This window comes from Oncorhynchus kisutch, linkage group LG18 (assembly GCF_002021735.2).
Source record: "Oncorhynchus kisutch isolate 150728-3 linkage group LG18, Okis_V2, whole genome shotgun sequence".
Lineage (NCBI taxonomy): Eukaryota > Metazoa > Chordata > Actinopteri > Salmoniformes > Salmonidae > Oncorhynchus > Oncorhynchus kisutch.
In genome coordinates, this window is record NC_034191.2 from 76,944,750 (window position 1) to 76,967,289 (window position 22,540).

The 22,540-nt window shown below is 43.9% G+C and overlaps 1 protein-coding gene across 1 annotated transcript in view; it reads left to right on the forward strand.

Moving 5' to 3' along the window:
• Positions 1-1,780: 1,780 nt before the first annotated feature.
• The window catches only part of LOC109880011 (collagen alpha-1(XVIII) chain-like), a 180,938-nt gene continuing 160,178 nt past the window's right edge, over positions 1,781-22,540 (forward strand). Inside the window, exons 1-2 of the mRNA XM_031796880.1 lie at positions 1,781-2,109; positions 2,208-2,284. Of these exons, the coding sequence (XP_031652740.1) occupies positions 2,099-2,109; positions 2,208-2,284 (88 nt within the window). The 5' untranslated portion in view covers positions 1,781-2,098. The remainder of the gene's footprint in view (positions 2,110-2,207; positions 2,285-22,540) is intronic.

Consider the following 22,540-nt stretch of genomic DNA (forward strand, 5'->3'; position numbering starts at 1 on the left):
CCGCCCAGAGAGACCAGAACTACACCCAGAGAGACCAGAACTAACAAATGCTAAATGATAAATGCTACCACAAACTATGCGATGAAAAGCATACACTGTAGGCTGGGATCAGAGGTTTTAAAGACAGCTGTACAGCTGACAGCACCTGGTCGTTGGTCGTGGCCACAGCGAGATGGGCCTTGGGTGGAGGCGATGGAGATGTCCGCGGCCAATAGAGAAATTACCTCTTTTCCTGACAAAGGGGATGCCATCGTTCTGGGCGTTACAGAGATGAGCCGAGCCCATTTGAAGCCAGTTGGAAATGGGCCTACTTGCCTAATGGCAATTCTCTCACTTTAAATGCTAGTCGTGGATCAATCACCTGGATGGCATGAGAGTGGGTGTAGTTCGATCGCTGGACCAAGGGACGTATCCTCTCCCTCAGGGGAGGTTTCAGCGTCTGACGTGACTTAAACAACATCGAAAGCAGGGGTTGTCATTTGAAAACTGTTCCTGGAAAAACAGTAAGTGAGAGAACATGGGTAAGTTGACATATTGTTTCCTTTTGGTTGAGAGAAAGAAATGTGATAATTGTAAGAATGAGTCCATAGGCTGAACAGCAAGCGAGAGGAATGAGCATAACTGTGCCGTTCTTATAGGCTGTAAGGTGAATAGGTGAATGACATGTCACACACGCTTAAAGGAAAGAGGATAAAGAAGCTGCTGATGATGTAGAATAGGAAACAGAAGTGAATTATGTTCTGCTAACTGGATGAAGTTAAACAACCATTCAGACCAGCCTTCCTGGTTGAACTTTCGTAAACTCCATTTGTGATCGCCTCTCCTATCAGTGGTTTGGCCTCAAATAGCATCCCTCATGGCTGTGATTTGTCTGTATCAGTCTGGGCTGTGGATGGGAAGGGAATTTCAGAGCTGTCTTCTTCAAAGGCATCTTCCAGACAGACATCAAGGCTCTTGGGACCTGGATGCTGGATTCCATCTTGACTATATGTAGCTGATGTGAAATGGCTAACTAGTTAGCGGTGGTGCTAGCTAGTTAGCGGTGGTGCTAGCTAATAGCGTTTCAATCGGTGACGTAACTCGATCTGAGACCTTGAAGTAGTGGTTCCCATTGCTGTTGCAAGGGCCGCGGCTTTTGTGGAGCGATGGGTAACGATGCTTCGTGGGTGTCAGTTGTTGATGTGTGCAGAGGGTCCCTGGTTCAAGCCAGGGTAGGGGCGAGGGGACGAAAGTTATACGGTTACACTCTAAGGTCTGGCAAGGGGTGGTGGTGGGTTTGGACTGTGCCAAGGTCTTTCTTGAAGTCGAGACAATCAACAGCTGTACATTCAAAATAAGTGTGTAGATTTACAGCATCCCTGAGTGTTTTTTTACGCAACACTGTCGCCATGGTTACTGCTTACTGTTGATGGAAGAAGTCTTTTAAAACTGTTGAGCTGGCATATACTGCATTTACAATGGACATATTCTCTTAAAAAGCTAAATGTTTTGATGACTCTTTTCTAAATAATTTGTTTGGTTATAGCCATATTAGAAGTCAACAGAAGTGTATAAGTAGTAGACAGGTTTCACACTCAAACCAAAGCCACATCAACACTGACCTCAACTGGTTTGGAAAAGGTGATGTGAATATTCATCACAAAAATGTCATATCTACAAGTGATAACTGACTTTTTTTTAAATACAAAAAATATATGCATCTGTGCCTGTTGCATATTTTCTCATTTCAAGGCCAGATAAGAACCCTTTAAAAACAGGAGAAAGGTAGGAGAGAGAGCTCACTCCTTAATAGAGTGGAGGGGAAGTTGGTGTGCGTTAATTTGAATCTGGAGTAGCGCTATATGAGGGGAGAGTCCACGAGGAGCGACTGTGAGGAGTCAGATTTCAGTGTTTTGGTCCTGGAGGACTGAAGGAGTCTTTGTTTCAGTTGGACCTGCGGGCAGTCCAAGGAAACCGAGAGTGAGTCAGGGGAGATCGAGACATTTTAAAGAGTGAGTGAGTGAGTGACTAAGTGAGTGAAGGATAGAGCGGGTCTCCAACTCTTACCACTATCACATTGGAACAAGAATACTTTTGTGTGGACTTACCAAGACTGAAAATGACTTCCCGGTAAATTCACGCATATTTTACGTGTATTGAAAGTGTTTTGACAAACCAAAATTTTTTTACTCAGCTAAATTCTTAACTTTCCCCCCCTTTATCATCAGCATCTCCCTGTGGTCCGTTGGAATACACCTCACACTGTGGTACTGCCAACTGTCGACTCCATATCGCCTTCTGGACGGTATGTCACGCTCATCATATTTTGTTCTGTTCTCTCTCATTTGGTTCAAGTGGTTTGCTATTGTGCAACTGTGAGAAAGTATAGCTTAGCAAATATGCATCCATTCATTCATGCATGTTTTGCCTAATAGCTTGATGAAGCCACATAGTCAGTGCATGTTTAGTGATACGATTTTGTGATGGTGCATATCGTATTCTAAAATGTCTTGGTGCAATGCCTTTGCATAAAGTTAAACTTTTTGGGGGACATTGGATCCTGTGCAATTATTATAGCGTTATGAAACTGAGCGATGGGTCCATAAACGCTTTCTTTGTGGGTCTAGTTTTTGGATTTAAGATTGGTTTTTAATATGATAACTTTTTTAAGTCATACAGACTGATGCATGAAACTGCTGAGTTGTATGAACCTTGTGGGTGTAAATACGCAGCGCATGTCTTTGACACCATCAGCAACCAAGCGTAAAACCAAGCAATTTCATTATTTGCGTAACGTGTAATTCTGGTAAAGCTTTATATCATATCTTGACAGTGCGACACTTAACAAAAATGCGCAGACAGAGCATGTCCATAGTGTGGAACAAATTGGAGAGCTTAAACTGATGCGCTTGCTGTGCGCTCTGTGTCTACCGAGACATTTCAATGACCTGTCGCCGACGGCTCCGTGATTAATGGTTCTGCTACAGAGCAAAAGTAATGCATGATGTGAGCGAACCAGGCTAATGCATTGGCCTCTGAAAGCAATTGACACAGACAGACTAGTGTTGCAGTGTAATCATGGACGCAGACGGGTCATCATCAGATGGCTAAGTGTTTTTATGACGGAGCGCATAGGCTACTTGTTGCATCAGTAGCTAACCAATTGAGTTAAATCATTAGAGGGAGCGCTCTATCACTATACATTTACGCATATAACCATCCAGTGTGTGTGTGCGCGCGCGTGCCAGCATGCATGCATCTGTCTAATGACAGGTCCCTGACTTGGCTTAAACTTCAACGCAAGGTCAATGCATGGGTTGATATGAGGCTTTTTCATTTTATTTTAATGTTATATATAGGGCTCGTCATGATAAAGGACCACGTGCAGACTGACAGATAATTACTGTCGCTCATCATCAGTAGAAACGCACGCAGAATGCCGTTTTGACATGCTCTGGAGATCATATTCGCTGAGCGGACAAAACATTATGAACATCTGCTCTTTCCATGACAGAGACTGACCAGGTGAATCCAGGTGAAAGCTATGATCCCTTATTGATGTCACTTGTAGATGAAGGGGTTTTTAAGAGGAGACATGGATTGTATACACCTCCATTCAAAAGTTTGGGGTCACTTATAAATTTTATTGTTTTTGAAAGAAAAGCACATTTTTGTACCATTAAAATAACATCAAATTGATCAGAAATATAGTGTAGACATTTTTTATGGAATATCTACATAGGGGTACAGAGGCCCATTATCAGCAACCATCACACCTTTGTTTCAATGGCACATTGTGTTAGCTAATCCAAGTTTCTCATTTTAAAAGGCTAATGGATCATTAGAAAACCCTTTTGGCGTTATGTTAGCACAGCTGAAAACTGTTGGTCTGATTAAAGAAGCAATAAACCTGTCGTTCTTTAGACTAGTTGAGTATCTGTAGAATCAGCATTTGTGAGTTCGATTGCAGGCTCAAAATGGCCAGAAACAAAGTACTTTCCTCTGAAACTCGCCAGTCTATTCTTGTTCTGAGAAATGAAGGCTATTCCATGTGAGAAATTGCCAAGGAACTGAAAATCTCATACAACGCTGTGTCCTACTCCCTTCATAGAACAGTGCAAACTGGCTCTAACCAGAATAGAAAGAGGAGTGTGAGGCCCCGGTGCAGAACTGAGAAAGAGGACAAGTACATCAGAGTGTCTAGTTTGAGAAACAGATGCCTCACAAGTCCTCAACTGGCAGCTTCATTAAATAGTACCTGCAAAACACCAGTCTCAACATCAACAGTGAAGAGGCGACTCCAGGATGTTGGCCTTCTAGGCAGAGTTGCAAAGAAAAAGCCATATCTCAGACTGGCCAATAAAAATAAAAGATTAAGATGGGCAACAGAACACAGACACTGGACAGAGGAACTCTGCCTTGAAGGCCAGCATCCCGGAGTCGCCTCTTCACTGTTGACGTTGAAACTGATATTTTGTGGGTACTATTTAATAAAGCACCTTTAGCTGTTTTCGCCTAACATTTGACAGTTTCCTCGACTGTATTTGTTATGGATCACGGCGCAGGGGATGTCAGCTGTTCAGGTTTGTGGCCGTGCCATTACTCAAAGATTATTAACCCTTTTCAGATAAAAAATTGTCCCGTATGCGCTGCTTCTGCCAGACAAGACCGTAAAAGACAAATATTTCCAGGCACACGTACGCAGTAAATACTGGAACAAACAAAGCTGTTGCCTAGAAAAGGTCCCATCTTTGTGTATTTGTTGAAATCGAGCTGGTATTCCCCATTTTGGAGTTCTGTGGTGTAGCCTACCCACCACCTATACTTTTCAACCATCTCTTGTTCCCTGAACTATGGCTGTGTTTACACAGGCAGCCTGAATCTGATCTTTTTTTTCTCCCTAATTGGTCTTTTGACCAATCGGATCAGCTCTGAAAAAGATCTGAAATGAAAGGATCTTGATGTGATTGGTCAAAAGAACAATTATTTGAAAAAAATATCAAAAGTGTGCTGCCTGTCTAAACGCAGCTGTTGTAGGCTCCATGTGTAGTGATAAGGACTAGCACTAATGGTTTTCTTATCAGCCTAGTCCTAGACAAATAGCTGGTTAAGTGTGTGTCATTTTTTATTTTATTTTACCTTTATTTAACTAGGGAAGTCAGTTAAGAACAAATTCTTATTTTCAATGACGGCCTAGGAACAGTGGGTTAACTGCCTGTTCAGGGGCAGAACGACAGATTTGTACCTTGTCAGCTCGGGGATTTGAACTTGCAACCTTCCGGTTACTAGTCCAACGCTCTAACCACTAGGCTACCCTGTAATGAGCCCTTACACATACCAGGAGTATGAGGTACTGGCATAGCTAGTTAATCAATCAATCAATGAAAATGTATTTATTAAAGCCCTCTTTACATCAGCCGATGTCACAAAGTGCTGTACAGACACCCAGCCTAAAACCCCCAAAAAGCAAGCAATGCAGCTTAGAAGTTAAGTTGTTTTTCTTGTGGAGACATCGTAAAATGAGTTTATGGGAATTCACTCATGGTGATTTGTCTCTCTTAATGCTTGTAAATGTGAATTTGAACAGCCAGCAGGCACAATGCGCCATTCCGGTCTTAGTGCCACCCCAAGTCTAAATATATGATTAAGCATTTCCAATTCAGATTAAAGTTGAAGACTGATGCCTCTTAAACCTAAATGTGTTGATGTACTAATGATCTGTTTATCTACAGTTAAATCCTTCAATAGTCTAATTTAGAGCCTTAAAAAAATGCACCATTTGAAGGGATTATGTCGAACGTCTTTATACAATGGGGCCGGGACCTTAACATTTTAGATGCTTAGGTCCTACAGTGCGTGTGAAGGCGGCCTACTCATGTTAATGGAAAGGTGGGTGGAATTTGGCAATCTGCTTAGTGTTTTGGCGCCTTCCATCTGGTTCACACATGCAAAAGACTCTCTTAAAGATGTTTATGGGACTATTTTAATAAACACGGAGACAAAGGACATTGTTCAAAAGAGGAGCACAATAATTCATCTCCAAACAGTGATGACATAACTATTTTCCTGTAACCTAGTCTGTACTGTATGTAGTAGCCTATATATCTCTTCTAAGAGAGAACTGTTGGAGGCAGGAAAAGTAATCCCATGTGTTTCACTAGTGACTGTGATGATGATGACTATGAGATGGAGCAGCTGGTTTTCAGTCGCGTCTCCTGGGGCCTAACAGCACCTTACTATACCATAGATTTACTTCCGGTGCCGACAGAGAGGGCCGCCTCACTTCTAGATTTGTTCATTATTCTGTACTAACATGCTTGTTCCGTGTGAGGACCACCAACTGATTCTCCTCAGGAGTGGAGCTGGGGGCTGTTGCTGTATATATTAATAGGAATTATATGCTTTCAAAGAGATGCTGTCCTGAAATGAATGTAAACGTCTGCACAGTGTCTCATGATGCTGCACATATATTCTACACAGATAAGATCACTCAGAAGCATGCTGTGTGTGTGTGTGTGTGTGTGTGTGTGTGTGTGTGTGTGTGTGTGTGTGTGTGTGTGTGTGTGTGTGTGTGAGCGAGCCTGTTTACGCTTAATTCGGGACCGGTCTTGGAACCAGAGAGAGGGGGCGTGGATGGTTCGTTTGTCCACCCATGGCTGCTCCCATGTCGGGACAACAGGGAGAGAGAGAGAGGCCTCCTACCAGGCTGCTAAGTTTAGCTGTAATGACGGATGAGTTGCAGCTCTGTCCTGGCTGTGGGGAAGTAGTAGACCCAGAAATCAGACAGCATCACCCCTCACAGCGGCATGGCCAATACTGAATGTCAACAGACTCAACACATCAGTTTGCATTCTATGATGATGTGTCCGATGACACTATACTTCTTGACGGTTGAATATCTTCTCTCGACTGCTGACATGCAAAACATTTTGGGACTCTATCAACTGTGGACTAATGAAACAAATACCAATATATTGTTTTTTGAGTGGACTTTCCCTTTAAGTGGTCCAAAAATGACCTGAGTTCATACAGATGAGCTTTCTTTTTGGGGTGAACTATCCCCTTTAAGTAAAGCAAGCCATCGTCCATTGCTGATGAGACTGTGGTGATTCGCGTCACACCCATATTCCTGTCAAGAGTTTGATTGAAAAGCAGAGAACCGATCTTTGTACCTGATGTCCTGTACTTAGATATGTAATTAAAATGATTTTGCGTTTCCTTTCAGTAAAAGAGACATACAAGTGGGGCCCAGGCCACACACGGTAAACATTTATTTATGTTATGTCTATCTTTGCTCTTTGCTCCCTATTGTCTCTTCCTGATTGAATAACAGACTTTGGATGCCACAGCTGTATTTGACTTAAAATGCGAAACAATTTCTGCATCCTAAATTCCAAACTCTCCAAAACTCTGGACAATATTAAGCAGAGGAAGATGAAGATGGATACTCATCAAACTGGGCAGCTCAGTTTAGTCCTCTCTCCTCTCCCCAAACGGACAGTGTGTGTGTGAACATGTGTGGGAGAAATGGCCAGGCAGGCAGGGGAGGAGAAGTTGGGACCTTTATGTAAGTTATTGTAAGAGTACTGTTGCTATCAAGCCACACGTCAACAAACCTTTTTCCTTGTCAGTGCGTTTTCGCGACAAATTAGACCAAATCATTGCACATTGCATTGCAAAATGTCAGAATAGCGCCAGGAATCCCCCCTCCCCCACACACACACACAAATATCACAAATATCACAAAAAACCCAGTGAAATCTTGGAGGGACTGCAATTTAATGTAGTGACTGGTGTTGATATCTAATTCCTGCTCTCTTTACATTCATCTCTCATTAATTCTCCTATCGTTGCATTAATCGGTCTGTTGAAATCACAGCTTTGTTCATCAATGTGCCTAGTGCCCCCCAAAAATTCTCACTCCCTCTCCCCCTTTTATTTTTATCAGGCCTGTGTTTATTTCTCTAACCTTGACCAGGAAGGAACCTTGGGTTTGAGCCTTCCAGAGAGCTGAATGTTGCCTTAAAACGATTAAAGAAAATGTTCCCACATTAGGTCACATTCCAAAGGTTTTAGAAGTGCCTCAAATCCATTAATTAATAGGTGAAACCTGTATGAAATGTTTATGTTTTTCAGACAGAGGCCTGATGTGAGATTTATCTCGATCTGGAGAGTCACTGTCAGACTGGGAAGATGTGGGTTAAAACAAGCAGGTGTCTGTTTCTATGAGACCAGAGATAATCTTGGTGATATAACGTTTATACCGTATACTGGGGTATTTCGAAATACCAAAGGGATCATTTTCCACACTGTAATTATTTTTTCAACAAAATAGATATTTTTGGGGGCACCGCCTCCTCCTTGCTATAAGAAATATAATATGTGTTATAAATGATATCCAGCTCAGTTAACTTGCTAGCTCAGTGGCTCGATGTCAATCGCAAGCTTCTTGAGCCTTGTTCACACTGCAGGCCTTAATGCTCCAATCAGTTTTGGTTTTCTAATACGTTTTGGACAACTGACTGTCCAAACAGCAAGTGACCAAATGGTACTTGTGTGTGTTCAGACAGCAGTCATTTGATGACAAGGCTACACTAGTTATCATAGTAAGGAGGGGTGTGTGTGTGCAGTGGTCTAGACTGATTGGTGGTGGTGCTTGTGCTTCCTATCACTCAGTTCTGTAGCAAGCTAAGGTGACAATAATGCCTGTCATGGACATTTCCCAGTTGTTTTGAATGTTCAAAATCATAGTGGTAAGAACACTTTTAAAGCCTCAAAGGATAAGATGATCCAACTTTAAAAACGAGTACTTTTCTGTACATACAATTAATCATAACTTGATTACAAATTACGTCATAAAGGAAAACGTCCCTGGCGGGCGGAACAGATATGACAGCTTGTTACACAAAGGAAAAGGGGCTGGGTTGAGTGAAAGAGCGGGAAGACTGAGGAACAAAGGGAAAAAGCTGTACTGTCGTACAGTATCTTACGCATTCTAAATTACCGGCCATTTGGAAAAGGAAAATGCAATAAATATTTTACTCTGAGCTGCTCTTCAGTAGGTAGTAACATCGTTGTGTGGTAGACGGGATACTATGTCTGTTCCTTTCTAACCTGCGTTTGCAGCTGCGGATGCTAACTCAACTGGTAGGAGATATCACTTCTGTAGTGAATAAGAGTTCACAGTTCATACCATTCGCAACCAAAGCGCACACTGATGTTGGCTTCGTTCTGTAGTTATCTGAACCATTCTGACATAGGAAAAATAACAGATTTGAATCTGAAAGGCAAATAAATAGGATTTGAGTCACTTCAAACTGCCATTGTGAACACGGTTTGGTTACAGCAGAGACATTCAATCCCCTCCTGGATCAAGATTCCTGTTGCCTAAATTGTTTTATGCGTCGTTGTCACCTTGTGTGCTCTTCCAGAAGTGATATGACGGTATGAACATCTGGATACCGCTCAAACCTACCAGAGAGAGAGAGAGCGAGAAAGAGAGTCTTCTCATCTGAGCCCTGAGAAGCCGGCGTCCCGTCTGGCTGTTGATAGAAGTCGGTACTGCTGCGTGTCGCTGTGTTTGTTCTCTCTCTCTTACCAGATGTGATGAGACTAGAGAGAGGGCTTCCCCTAATGACAGAGCAGCCGTCTGCAGCCGACAGATTTATCGAGTTGCTTTGGGACTCCAGTGTTTTTTTTCTTCTTCTGTCTGATAAAAAATGTCAGCTTGTCTTTTTGAAGTGGGTGGCGTATCCTTCAAACGCTGCTTGTATGATTAGCGTCTCAGCTGTTGCTGTTTTAAAAGCTTTCATCAACTTTAAACGTTTCTTTTGGTTGAAGATAATGTATCAGCACTCTGCGTAAGCACAGGCAGTCGACGTGTAAGGTCATTTGAGGTCACTCGGTTAGGGGGATTCCCTGTGATCACTGTTGTTCTAGCCTTGACCTCTCAGCATGGTTAATGAACATCCTTGAGAGAGAGAGACCCTGATTTTTCAATACAGATTATTGGAGTACCAGAAAAATCAGATGCAGATTTTTATACATTTGTAATGATTACAATAATACAGAATGAACACTTTTGTTTTTAACTTAATATAATACATAAATACATTTCAATTTAGTCTCAAATAAATAATGAAACATGTTCAATTTGGTTTAGTTTTAGGTCGTAGTTATTATAGGACTATTTCTCTCTATACCATTTGTATTTCATATACCTTTGACTATTGGATGTTCTAATAGGCACTTTAGTATTGCCAGCCTAATCTCAGGAGTTGATCGGCTTGAAGTCATAAACAGCACAATGCTTAAAGCACAGGGAAGAGCTGCTGGCAAATGCAGGAAAGTGCTCTTTGATTGAATGCTTACGAGCCTGCTGCTGCCTACCACCACTCAGTCAGACTGCTCTATCAAATATCAAATTATAGACTTAATTATAATATAATAAACACACAGCAATACGAGCCTTAGGTCATTAATATGGTCAAATCCGGAAAATATCATTGCGAAAACTAAACGTTTCCGTGAAATATGGAACCGTTCTGTATTTTATCTAACGGGTGGCATCCATAAGTCTAAATATTGCTGTTACATTGCACAACCTTCAATGTTATGTCATAATTATGTAAAATTCTGGCAAATTAATTACGGTCTTTGTTAGGAAGAAATGGTCTTCACACAGTTTGCAACGAGCCAGGCGGCCCAAACTGCTGCATATACCCTGACTCTGCTTGCACAGAACACAAGAGAAGTGACACAATTTCCCTAGTTAATATTGTCTGCTAACAATTTATTTGAACTAAATATGCAGGTTGAATTTTTTTTACTTGTGTATTGATTTTAAAGAAAGGCATTGATGTTTATGGTTAGGTACACATTGGTGCAACCACAGTGCTTTTTTCGCGAATGACCTTGTTATATCCTCACCCATTTGGCGAAGTAGACTGTGATTCGATAAATCAACAGGCACCGCATTGATTATATGCAACGCAGGACAAGCTAGATAAACTAGTAATATCATCAACCATGTGTAGTTAACTAGTGATTATGTTAAGATTGATTGTTTTTCATAAGATAAGTTTAATGCTAGCTAGCCATTTACCTTGGCTCTTTTCTGCACTCGCATAACAGGTGATCTGCCTGCCACACAGTCTCCTGGTGGAGTGCATTGTAATCAGCCATAATCGGCATCCAAAAATGCACATTACCGATTGTTATGAAAACTTGAACTAGGCCCTAATTAATCGGCCATCGGTCGACCTCTAGAAGATAGAGGTGAAGGCAGAGAGAGAGAGAGGGGGTAAGAGAAGAGAGATGAAGACAGAGAAAGAGAGGGGGTAAGATGAAGAGAGAGATGAAGACAGAGAAAGAGAGGGGGTTAGAGGAAGAGAGAGATGAAGAGAGAGAAAGAGTGGGGGTAAGATGAAGACAGAGAAAGAGAGGGGGTAAGAGGAAGAGAGAGATGAAGACAGAGAAAGAGAGGGGGTAAGAGGAAGAGAGAGAGAGAGAGGGGGTAAGAGGAAGAGAAAGAGAGAGAAAGAGAGGGGGTAAGAGGAAGAGAAAGAGAGAGAAAGAGAGGGGGTAAGAGGAAGAGAGAGAGAGAGAAAGAGAGGGGGTAAGATGAAGAGAGAGATGAAGACAGAGAGAGAGAGGAAGAGAGAGATGAAGACAGAGAGAGAGAAAGAGAGGGGTAATAATGAAGAGAGATATGAAGACAGAGAGAGAGAGAAAGAGAGGGGGTAAGAGGAAGAGAGAGATGTCGACAGAGAGAGAGAGATTCTGATGAGTTTCCAGGAAGACCAGACTAGGGTTAGGGTTAGGATTAGGGTTGTACTGGGCTGTACGTGATGTACTGGGCGGTACGCACTACCCTCTGTAGGATGCCAAGTAGTTGCCATACCAAGCGGTGATGCAACCGGTCAAGATGCTCTCAATGGTACAGCTGTATAACTTAACACTGCCCCTCCCTGAACAGTAATTATTATGATTGTGTTGTATGTATTACATGTCCTGAGAGAGGTGGAGCTGTCTGTTATGCTCTGTAATGATGGGCTGCCCACAGTCATTCTATTGTAATGGGTCTGACATAATGTTATGGGGTTATTATTATGTCCAAATGGGACTTTTCCAAAAACACATCCATGATAAATATTGACCCACATGACTTTGACTGTGTTGATCTCATTTAAATGCAGATGTAATTGTCACGATTATTGTATCATTCAATGCTCAATATGACATTTTATTTATGTTTTCTCCCATTTAAAAAAATTCAACGTTGTCTCACCTCTACAACTCCCCCAACGGGCTCGAGAGGCAAAGCTGGAGTCATGTGTCCTCCGAAACATGACCTGCCAAACTGAACGTCTTCTAGCACCTGCCTGCTTATCCCCGGATTCCGTTCAACTGATGACCGAGGTCAGCCTGCATGAGCCAAGTAAAACCTCCCCGGTCAAACCCTCCCCTAACACGGACGGCGCTGGGACAATTGTGCGCCACCCTATGAGACTCCCGATCACAGCCCATTTGTGATACAGCCTGGGATCGAACCCAGGTCTGTAGTGACACCTCCAGCACTGCGATGCAGTGCCTTAGACCGCTGCGCCACTCGGGAGGCGGTTACTCTACTTCTAAATATGTACCTGTATCTCCCTCACTCAGCTTTGTGTCTTGAGTCTCCATCTGTTATCTTGACTCAACAATGTTTTCTCCCACATCTCTTCTTCTAAACCAAGCAGCCATTTTTACTTTGAATGGAAACGAAGCGTGTGTTTTTCGGAGTAAGATGTTGTGATGGAGGTTACACGCTTCACTGACCACTGTCCATCTCCCCTCCTTAGTCAAGATGCTAATGACACGTAAGTGTGAGGCTACAGATGAGAATCTGAAGCCAAAGTCCACAAGCAAATACTAGAGTGTTTTCTGTGCTTGGTGGTAAAGTTGTTTGGATATAAAGTGTGTTGTGTTCCTATAGATACTGGCATACTGTAACAGCTGAGTCAAACCTGGCATCCCTGCGAAGTCCAGGGGATTCTGTACGCTGTGGAGTTCATGGGAAACACAATGCCAGGAGGAGCATACCTGGCAACACGTGATATAAAATACTCTGGAAAAACCCTGAGAATGAAATATAAACTTCCCTTCAATTCCCTCTCCACTCAACGTTCTTTTTTTAACCTTTATTTAACATGGCAAGTCAGTTAAGAACAAATTCTTATTTTCAATGACGGCCTTGGAACAGTGGGTTAACTGCCTGTTCAGGGGCAGAACAACAGATTTTGTACCTTGTCAGCTCGGGGATTTGAACTTGCAACCTTTCGGTTACTAGTCCAATGCCGGGTAACCACTAGGCTACCCGGCCGTTCTTGAGATATCATTTGCCGTCAAGGTAGGAGTTCGTTTTGGGCACAGAGCGAGTGTGTTGATAGAATATACTGTATGGAGAGTATTATGTTGAACTCTTGGCTAAGGGAAGGGTGGGTGCTTTTCAGCCAATGTGTTTTCAATGAACACAATACCTATGGGTTTTGGAATGAACACAATACCATGTTTTACCCTAGCGCTGTCCGGGGCCAGTGTTTTACCCTAGCGCTGTCCGGGGCCAGTGTTTTACCCTAGCGCTGTCCGGGGCCAGTGTTTTACCCTAGCAGTGTCCGGGGCCAGTGTTTTACAATAGCGCTGTCTGGGGCCAGCGTTTTACCCTAGCTGTGTCCCGGGGCCAGCATTTTACCCTAGCGCTGTCCGGGGCCAGCGTTTTACCCTAGCGCTGTCCGGGGCCAGCGTTTTACCCTAGCAGTGTCCGGGGCCAGCGTTTTACCCTAGCGGTGTCTGGGGACAGCGTTTTACCCTAGCGCTGTCTGGGGCCAGCGTTTTACCCTAGCGCTGTCCGGGGCCAGCGTTTTACCCTAGCGCTGTCTGGGGCCAGCGTTTTAACCTAGCACTGTCTGGGGCCAGCGTTTTACCCTAGCGGTGTCCGGGGCCAGTGTTTCACCCTGGCGGTGTCCGGGGCCAGTGTTTTACCCTAGCGGTGTCCGGGGCCAGCGTTTTACCCTAGCGGTGTCTGGGGCCAGCGTTTTACCCTAGCGCTCTAGCGCTGTCTGGGGCCAGCGTTTTACCCTAGCGCTGTCCGGGGCCAGCGTTTTACCCGAGCGGTGTCCGGGGCCAGCGTTTTACCCTAGCGCTGTTTGGGGCCAGCGTTTTACCCTAGCGCTGTCTGGGGCCAGCGTTTTACCCTAGCGCTGTCTGGGGCCAGCGTTTTACCCTAGCGCTGTCTGGGGCCAGCGTTTTACCCTAGCGCTGTCCGGGGCCAGCGTTTTACCCTAGTAAACCTAATGTTAATGGTTTGACGAGACTTCTGGGTTAGAGAAGCCACTTGTCAGCAACTGCGGACGGGCAAAGATGCCAGTCCTCCCCTACTGCTTTGTGGGTTACCATAAACATACCCATAATCCAGTGTCACATGTCTCGGAGGATCTTGTGGTCATGGTGATGGGGAGGGATAAGAGAGGGGAGTTTGGCACAAGGGGAGGAATGCAATGAGGGAGTGCCATGGCAACGAACAGACTCTACACCCATTTAGCTAAATGTGGGGAGAAATCCTTATTGTTTGTGATGAGGGATATGTCTTGGGGATGTCTTCCTTCTACAAAGTGGGACCCTGTATTGCTGACAGGACGTTCGTAGATGTTCGCATGCCACTGTTAAATGGCCAGGCAATGAGCTAGACTGAAAAGAAAGAAGAAATAGCCGTTTATTTCCTAAGACTAGCTAGTCAGTTGAAACGTGTGTAAGATGACCTCACAGGTATAAATTGGTCTGTTTATTAAACAGCATTTTTATTTCACAATAAACTGCGGTTGTGATCCTCACTTTAGTTTATAGTCACAGACCTCACACAAACAATACACTTTGTTCTGAATGGATCTGCTTGTTTTTAATGTTACTTAGTGTTTAATTGTTCCCATGCCAACTAGATATTCCCAGTAAACTTCATGTGTAGTTATTCAACATCCTCAGGCAGTGTATCAAACCTTCTTATTCCTCGTCTCTCTCTCTCTCTTCCAGGGTCATGTTTTCAATGGCTGGCCGACTGCTTTTCATTTTCCCCAACACTCCCCTTCTCTCTGTTACTTTTGACTTGTGTGAAGCAAATTTCCATTGAATTTTCCATCGGATGATGCAATCTCTCTACTCCACTACTTGGTGTGTAACAGGGGCATGCGAAGGGAGCGGTTGATTATTGTAGTCGTAGCTTTTTCGGTCTGTCTTGTAACGTTTTTAGGGAGGGGAATGGGGTGTCTTCCGCCATGACCTGATTTGAAAACAAGAGTTTGTGACCTTTCAACTCTGAGTTGTTGGATGTTTACCTTCCCTGTCAAGGTGATCCCTAAACTTGAAAAGAGAGAGAGGGGGGGGGGGGTGACTTAAGTAGAAACAGACGGTCAAAGGAGAGAGAAAGACCGGAGGCAAAGAAGCAAATTTACAAGATAACCTGAAAGTAAAAATCCCAATTGCTCCTATTTGGCACGTACAGAGCACTCCATATTGGCCTGGTAACAGTATACAACATTTTCCTCTTGCAAATAAACAAGAAATGTCTTAGAAGTTCCTAAGAAGTCTCTTCAGTAGCAGATTAACCGTCATTTGAAGACAGCTGACCATAAAGCTGGCATGGCGCTCCTCAGGTCCTCTCATCTTTCACAACATTTTGTGGATCTATATTTCAGCCATTTACACCTAGTGGAAGTGAGTCTGAGTTCAGATGTTTAGTGCTGTTTGGCATCAAAGAGCCGAGAAAGTAACAGCTCTATCCTCTGTTATACAGGCCCTGGCAGCCAAATAGGACAAATTCTCAATCGGGACAGTCTAAGATCAGGTGACGAGGGCTGGACTGTGTTGGCATGAATCTCATTTCGAACTATTTTGGAGGAAGGGTTAGAAAATCACTTTTATAACCTGTTGTTGATTTAGATGTGTAGGTACAAACACATAAAGGGAAGATTAATTGTAATTGCAAGACAGGATTACTGTTCAGTGTATTCTATTTTTTATTTAACCAGGTAGGCCAGTTGAGAACAAGTTCTCATTTACAACTGCGACCTGGCCAAGATAAAGCAAAGCAGTGTGACACAGACAACAACACAGAGTTACACATGGAGTAAACAATTAACAAGCCAATAACACAATAAACAAATCAATGACACAGTAGAAAAAAGAAAGTCTATATACAGTATGTGCAAAAGGCATGAATAGGTAGCCAATAATAGGCCATAGGAGCGACTAATTACAATTTAGCAGATTAACACTGGAGTGATAAATGAGCAGATGATGATGTGCAAGTAGAGATACTGGTGTGCAAAAGAGCAGAAAAGTAAATGAAATAAAAACAGTATGGGGATGAGGTAGATAGATTGGGTGGGCTATTTACAGATGGACTATGTACAGCTGCAGCGATCGGTTAGCTGCTCAGATAGTTGATGTTTAAAGTTGGTGAGGGAAATAAAAGTCTCCAACTTCAGCGATTTTTGTAATTCGTTCCAATCACTGGCAGCAGAGAACTGGAAGGAAAGGCGGCCAAATGAGGTGTTGGCTTTGGGGATGATCAGTGAGATATATCTGCTGGAACGTGTGCTACGGGTGGGTGTTGTTATCGTGACCAGTGAACTGAGATAAGGCGGAGCTTTACCTAGCATAGACGTATAGATGACCTGGAGCCAGTGGGTCTGGCAACGAATATGTAGCGAGGGCCAGCTGACTAGAGCATACAGGTCACAGTGGTGGTTGGTATAAGGTGATTTGGTAACAAAACAGATGGCACTGTGATAGACTGCTTCCAGTTTGCTGAGTAGAGTGTTGGAAGCTATTTTGTAGATGACATCGCCGAAGTCGAGGATCGGTAGGATAGTCAGTTTTACTAGGGTAAGTTTGGCGGCGTGAGTGAAGGAGGCTTTGTTGCGAAATAGAAAGCCGATTCTAGATTTGATTTTTGACTGGAGATGTTTGATATGAGTCTGAAAGGAGAGTTTACAGTCTAGCCAGACACCTAGGTATTTAGAGTTGTCGACATATTCTAGGTCGGAACCGTCCAGGGTGGTGATGCTAGTCGTGCGTGCTGGTGAGGGCAGCGAACGGTTGAAAAGCATGCATTTGGTTTTACTAGCGTTTAAGAGCAGTTGGAGGCCACGGAAGGAGTGTTGTATGGCATTGAAGCTTGTTTGGAGGTTAGTTAGCACAGTGTCCAAGGAAGGTCCAGAAGTATACAGAATGGTGTTGTCTGCATAGAGGTGGATCAGGGAATCGCCCGCAGCAAGAGCGACATCATTGATATATACAGAGAAAAGAGTCTGAACCCTGTGGTACCCCCATAGAGACTGCCAGAGGTCCGGACAACATGCCCTCCGATTTGACACACTGAACTCTGTCTGCAAAGTAGTTGGTGAACCAGGCGAGGCAGTCATTAGAAAAAACAAGGCTATTGAGTCTGCCGATAAGAATACAGTGATTGACAGAGTCGAAAGCCTTGGCCAGGTCGATGAAGACGGCTGCACAGTACTGTCTTTTATCGATGGCGGTTATGATATCGTGTAGTATCTTGAATGTGGCTGAGGTACACTCGTGACTGGCTCGGAAGCCGGATTGCACAGCGAGAAGGTACGGTGGGATTCGAAATGGTCAGTGATCTGTTTATTAACTTGGCTTTCGAAGACTTTAGAGAGGCAGGGCAGGATGAATATAGGTCTGTAACAGTTTGGGTCTAGGGTGTCACCCCCTTTGAAGAGGGGGATGACCGCGGCAGCTTTCCAATCTTTAGGGATCTCGGACGATACGAAAGAGAGGTTGGGTATGGGTTGTGACGTGCCTGTCCAGGTGGTTGGTTCTTCAGGGCTCTGATCCTTTAACTATAGGGCGGCTCACAAGTGGCCCAGCGTCGTCCAGGTTAGGGTTTGGCCGGGGTAGGCCGTCATTGTAAACAAGAATTTGTTCTTAACCCTCCTGCTGTGTTCCGGTCGAACTGGACCGATTTACAAGGTTTTTTCTCTCTCTGGAAAATGTAGTTAATTTAATCTCATTGTCATAAGGTTCCATGACGTTGTCCACACAGGGCATCTGATCACACAAAATACATTTAGATGATTTTCATGACATTTTGGCTGTTTTATTTAACTTTTGTACACCTGTGGTGTTCCCGGTCAAAAATGACCGGTCATTAGAAATGTCCACATATTCTAGTGAGACTACAGTGTATAAAATTGAGTTCAGGTACATGCCCATTCATCAGATGGACACACTTCCTCTCCCAGAGCCCCACATGCATGTGTATTTGAGCACACACACATCTCACTACCCTTCTTGGCTTCCATGGTAATCTTCTCCGGAACCTTTCCCCAATAGAACCTTTCCCCCACGGGAACCTTTCCCCAATAGAATCTTTCCCCCACGGGAACCTTTCCCCAATAGAATCTTTCCCCCACGGGAACCTTTCCCCAATAGAACCTTTCCCCCACGGGAACCTTTCCCCAATAGAATCTTTCCCCCACGGGAACCTTTCCCCAATAGAATCTTTCCCCCACGGGAACCTTTCCCCAATAGAACCTTTCCCCCACGGAATCACACCTGTTGGAATTCTCACAAACAATCGCAACATTGTTTCAATAATACATAGAACATTTCTTGCATCTCTGGTATATAAAGCATTTTTGAGGCTTTGCTCACAATTCATTCTGTAGCAGCACAATGACCAAACGATATACTGTATGTGAGGCTCTTGATCATATCTTTGAGCATGACACTGGTGAGGATGAAAGAGTCCTTGTTAAACTTTGACACAAAGTAGTCTGTGATAAATAGCACAATATGTTTCATCTGAGGATTTGTTATAGTTAAAATAATCCATACATTATGCTTTCTTTTTTTAACTAAAAAATGAGTTCTATGAGCTCAGGTCAATGAGGCCTACAGGCCATAAATAGCAAATAGAAGATCAAAACTTGTAATGTTCTCAAGAACTTAAGTTAATAAAAAGATCTAATGCAACATTAGATTATAATATATGGATTATTATGGATTTATAAATCAGCTATAATGGGGCGGTCATTTTGGACCAGGAACACAGAATTAATTAACATGAAATGAACACAACAGGAGGGTTAACTGACTTGCCTAGTTAAATAAAGGTTCAATTTTAAAAATATATATAAAACTATAGTAGAAGAAAGAGAAATTTATATATTCAAGGTCACACATTATTTTTCATTTAGGAATCAAATTCCTATGAATGTATGTCTGCCTTCTTGCTAAATTAAGAGAAATGTGAATTAGAGTCATAAAGAAACCAAATGTATTGGTTACATAACAGTTACAGCCTCGTGGTCCATAGTGGATTTATTAGGTCATTGGATGACAACAGCTTTACATTTAATTTCAGTCATTTAGCAGACGCTCTTATCCAGAGCGACTTACAGTTGTGAGTGGATACATTTTTGTACTAGGTGGCAGGAATGGTGTTTACCCTGGGCCCTGTATGTTATTGCCTCTAATGAGAAGGAAGAATCAAGCTTTCAGCTCCTCTGGGCGTCAAGCTGAACCTCTGTAGGCCAAGTACAGCAGAGGCTGAAACTATACAGTTGAAATGTATGAACACAGCTGCTTTCAGCTCCTCTGGGCGTCAAGCTGAACCTCTGTAGGTCAAGTACAGCAGAGGCTGAAACTATACAGTTGAAATGTATGAACACAGCTGCTTTCAGCTCCTCTGGGCGTCAAGCTGAACCTCTGTAGGCCAAGTACAGCAGAGGCTGAAACTATACAGTTGAAATGTATGAACACAGCTGCTTTCAGCTCCTCTGGGTGTCAAGCTGAACCTCTGTAGGTCAAGTACAGCAGAGGCTGAAACTATACAGTTGAAATGTATGAACACAGCTGCTTTCAGCTCCTCTGGGCGTCAAGCTGAACCTCTGTAGGCCAAGTACAGCAGAGGCTGAAACTATACAGTTGAAATGTATGAACACAGCTGCTTTCAGCTCCTCTGGGTGTCAAGCTGAACCTCTGTAGGTCAAGTACAGCAGAGGCTGAAACTATACAGTTGAAATGTATGAACACAGCTGCTTTCAGCTCCTCTGGGCGTCAAGCTGAACCTCTGTAGGCCAAGTACAGCAGAGGCTGAAACTATACAGTTGAAATGTATGAACACAGCTGCTTTCAGCTCCTCTGGGCGTCAAGCTGAACCTCTGTAGGCCAAGTACAGCAGAGGCTGAAACTATACAGTTGAAATGTATGAACACAGCTGCTTTCAGCTCCTCTGGGCGTCAAGCTGAACCTCTGTAGGTCAAGTACAGCAGAGGCTGAAACTATACAGTTGAAATGTATGAACACAGCTGCTTTCAGCTCCTCTGGGCGTCAAGCTGAACCTCTGTAGGTCAAGTACAGCAGAGGCTGAAACTATACAGTTGAAATGTATGAACACAGCTGCTTTCTGCCTGTTTCTTTGGTAACATCATGCATTGGGTTGTTCCAGTAGCATAGAAGGCTGAGTTATTTCCCAGCGGGAAAACAGGTTGAAATGATGTCATTACAACTATTTTAACATGAATTATGACGTTATATCACACAGTTGTGACCGTTGGGCTAGACAGTGGTTCTCAAATGTGCTTTTGGAATTGTCTTGTGGCCTACCAAGAAAACAAGCCCCATGTTTCTAACTGTGAACCTAAAGGAATTCTTCTACTCCGAAGAAGTGGATCACTGGGTCCTGAGTCGACCCACCATCTGGGAAGCACTGGAAATGTCTCTCTTCAGACTTTAGACTCCCACTGTAATACAACATGTCAAGACAGATGGTATCGCTCTGAGCGTTAGTGTACATTACTCTAGCCACTCCACAGGAATATTTCTTTTCTAAACTGGGATCTCCAAAACTTCCAAGTGTTGTATACAGACACACAAACCCCACTCAGCTTAGTCCAGGAAGACTCTTTATAAATAAGAAAAGAGGATAAAATAGCATATTATGTTTTTTTTCTGAGAAGGCTTCTTTATGACTCTGGAACGACCACTGCACTCCTAAGAAAAATCCCTTATGGATGGCTCTCTAGTCTTCAAGGGGCCACGGTATACTGCAGACCTCCCTTTACAAAGCACTCCATCACTCATCATTCCCTCTCTCCTCCCCTGAGAGGCTGGAAGCTTTCACACTCTGTTGAAAAGGCCTTAAACCTCTGGGGGACATTTTGAAGCCAAGCTGCCAAAGAGAGCAGCAATTGAAACCGGAGTACCATTTTTCTCGGACACTTTGGTCAGAGAGGCGGCATTACAGCTGGTTAAACACACAGGAAGGCCTCTGAAACAACGTGACATGTACATGACGGTAGCCTCCTTCCCCCTCCAGCCATAAACTACAACAGCCATGATCTACCCAAACCAAATAACACTGGCCTGGCCTGCACACCAGCAAAGGGATGGGGCAAGAGCATGTAGCTCAATTAAACAAGCTATTTTTGATTGGTAACCACTGGGCAGGAATGGACTGGACTGTACATATTGTATTGTTCTTTACAACAAGAATTTCAGAAAGATGTAGTCTTTCAGCCTCTTTAATAATCTCTCTTTGCTCCAATAAGGAGTTGTGGCATAGTTGAGGTTTTGGCCTCACGGTTCAGGTACTTTCACGTCAACTACCTCTCCTCCTCTCTGGCGCTTGTTGTCGCCAGTGTACTCATTATTACCCACACCTGTCACGATCATTACGCGCACCTGCACCTCATGAGACTCACCTGGACTCCATCACCTTCCTGATTACCTCCCCTATATGTCACTCCCTTTGGTTCTTTCCTCAGCCGTTATTGACTGATTGATTCTGTTTATATGTTTCATGTCTGTACTCTACTCGTGTTTCATGTTTTGTTCCATGTTCGTTTATTTATTAAATTCACTCCCTGCACTTGCTTCCTGTTTATTACAGGTTTACAGAATAACACCTCACAAAAGGGAAGCAACAGGGATTCTTTTTGCTTTTAAACTGGTTGGGTCCGAGGGCGGCTGCCGAAGCAACCGAAGATACCTCGGCTGGCTCGTCAGGCTTTCATGCCTCGGCTGGCTCGTCAGGCTTTCATGCCTCGGCTGGCTCGTCAGGCTTTCATGCCTCAGCTGGCTCGTCAGGCTTTCATGTCTCAGCTGGCTCGTCAGGCTTTCATGTCTCAGCTGGCTCGTCAGGCTTTCAAGTCTCGGGTTGGCTCGTCGGGCTCCCACGCCTCAGCTGGTTCGACTGCTTCCCACGCCTCAGCTGGCTCTACAGGTTCCCCCGCCTCAGCTGGCTCTACAGGTTCCCCCGCCTCAGCTGGCTCTACAGGTTCCCCCGCCTCAGCTGGCTCTACAGGTTCCCCCGCCTCAGCTGGCTCTACAGGTTCCCGCGCCTCAGCAGAAGCGACCGGCCTGGTCCTTGGGACCGTCCCTCTGGTTGATGTCCTGCGGCTGGAGCCACACATCAGGGAAGGGGTACTGTCACGTCTACTCCCTCTCCTCCTCTCTGGTGCTCGTTGTCGCCAGTGTACTCAATATTTCGCACACT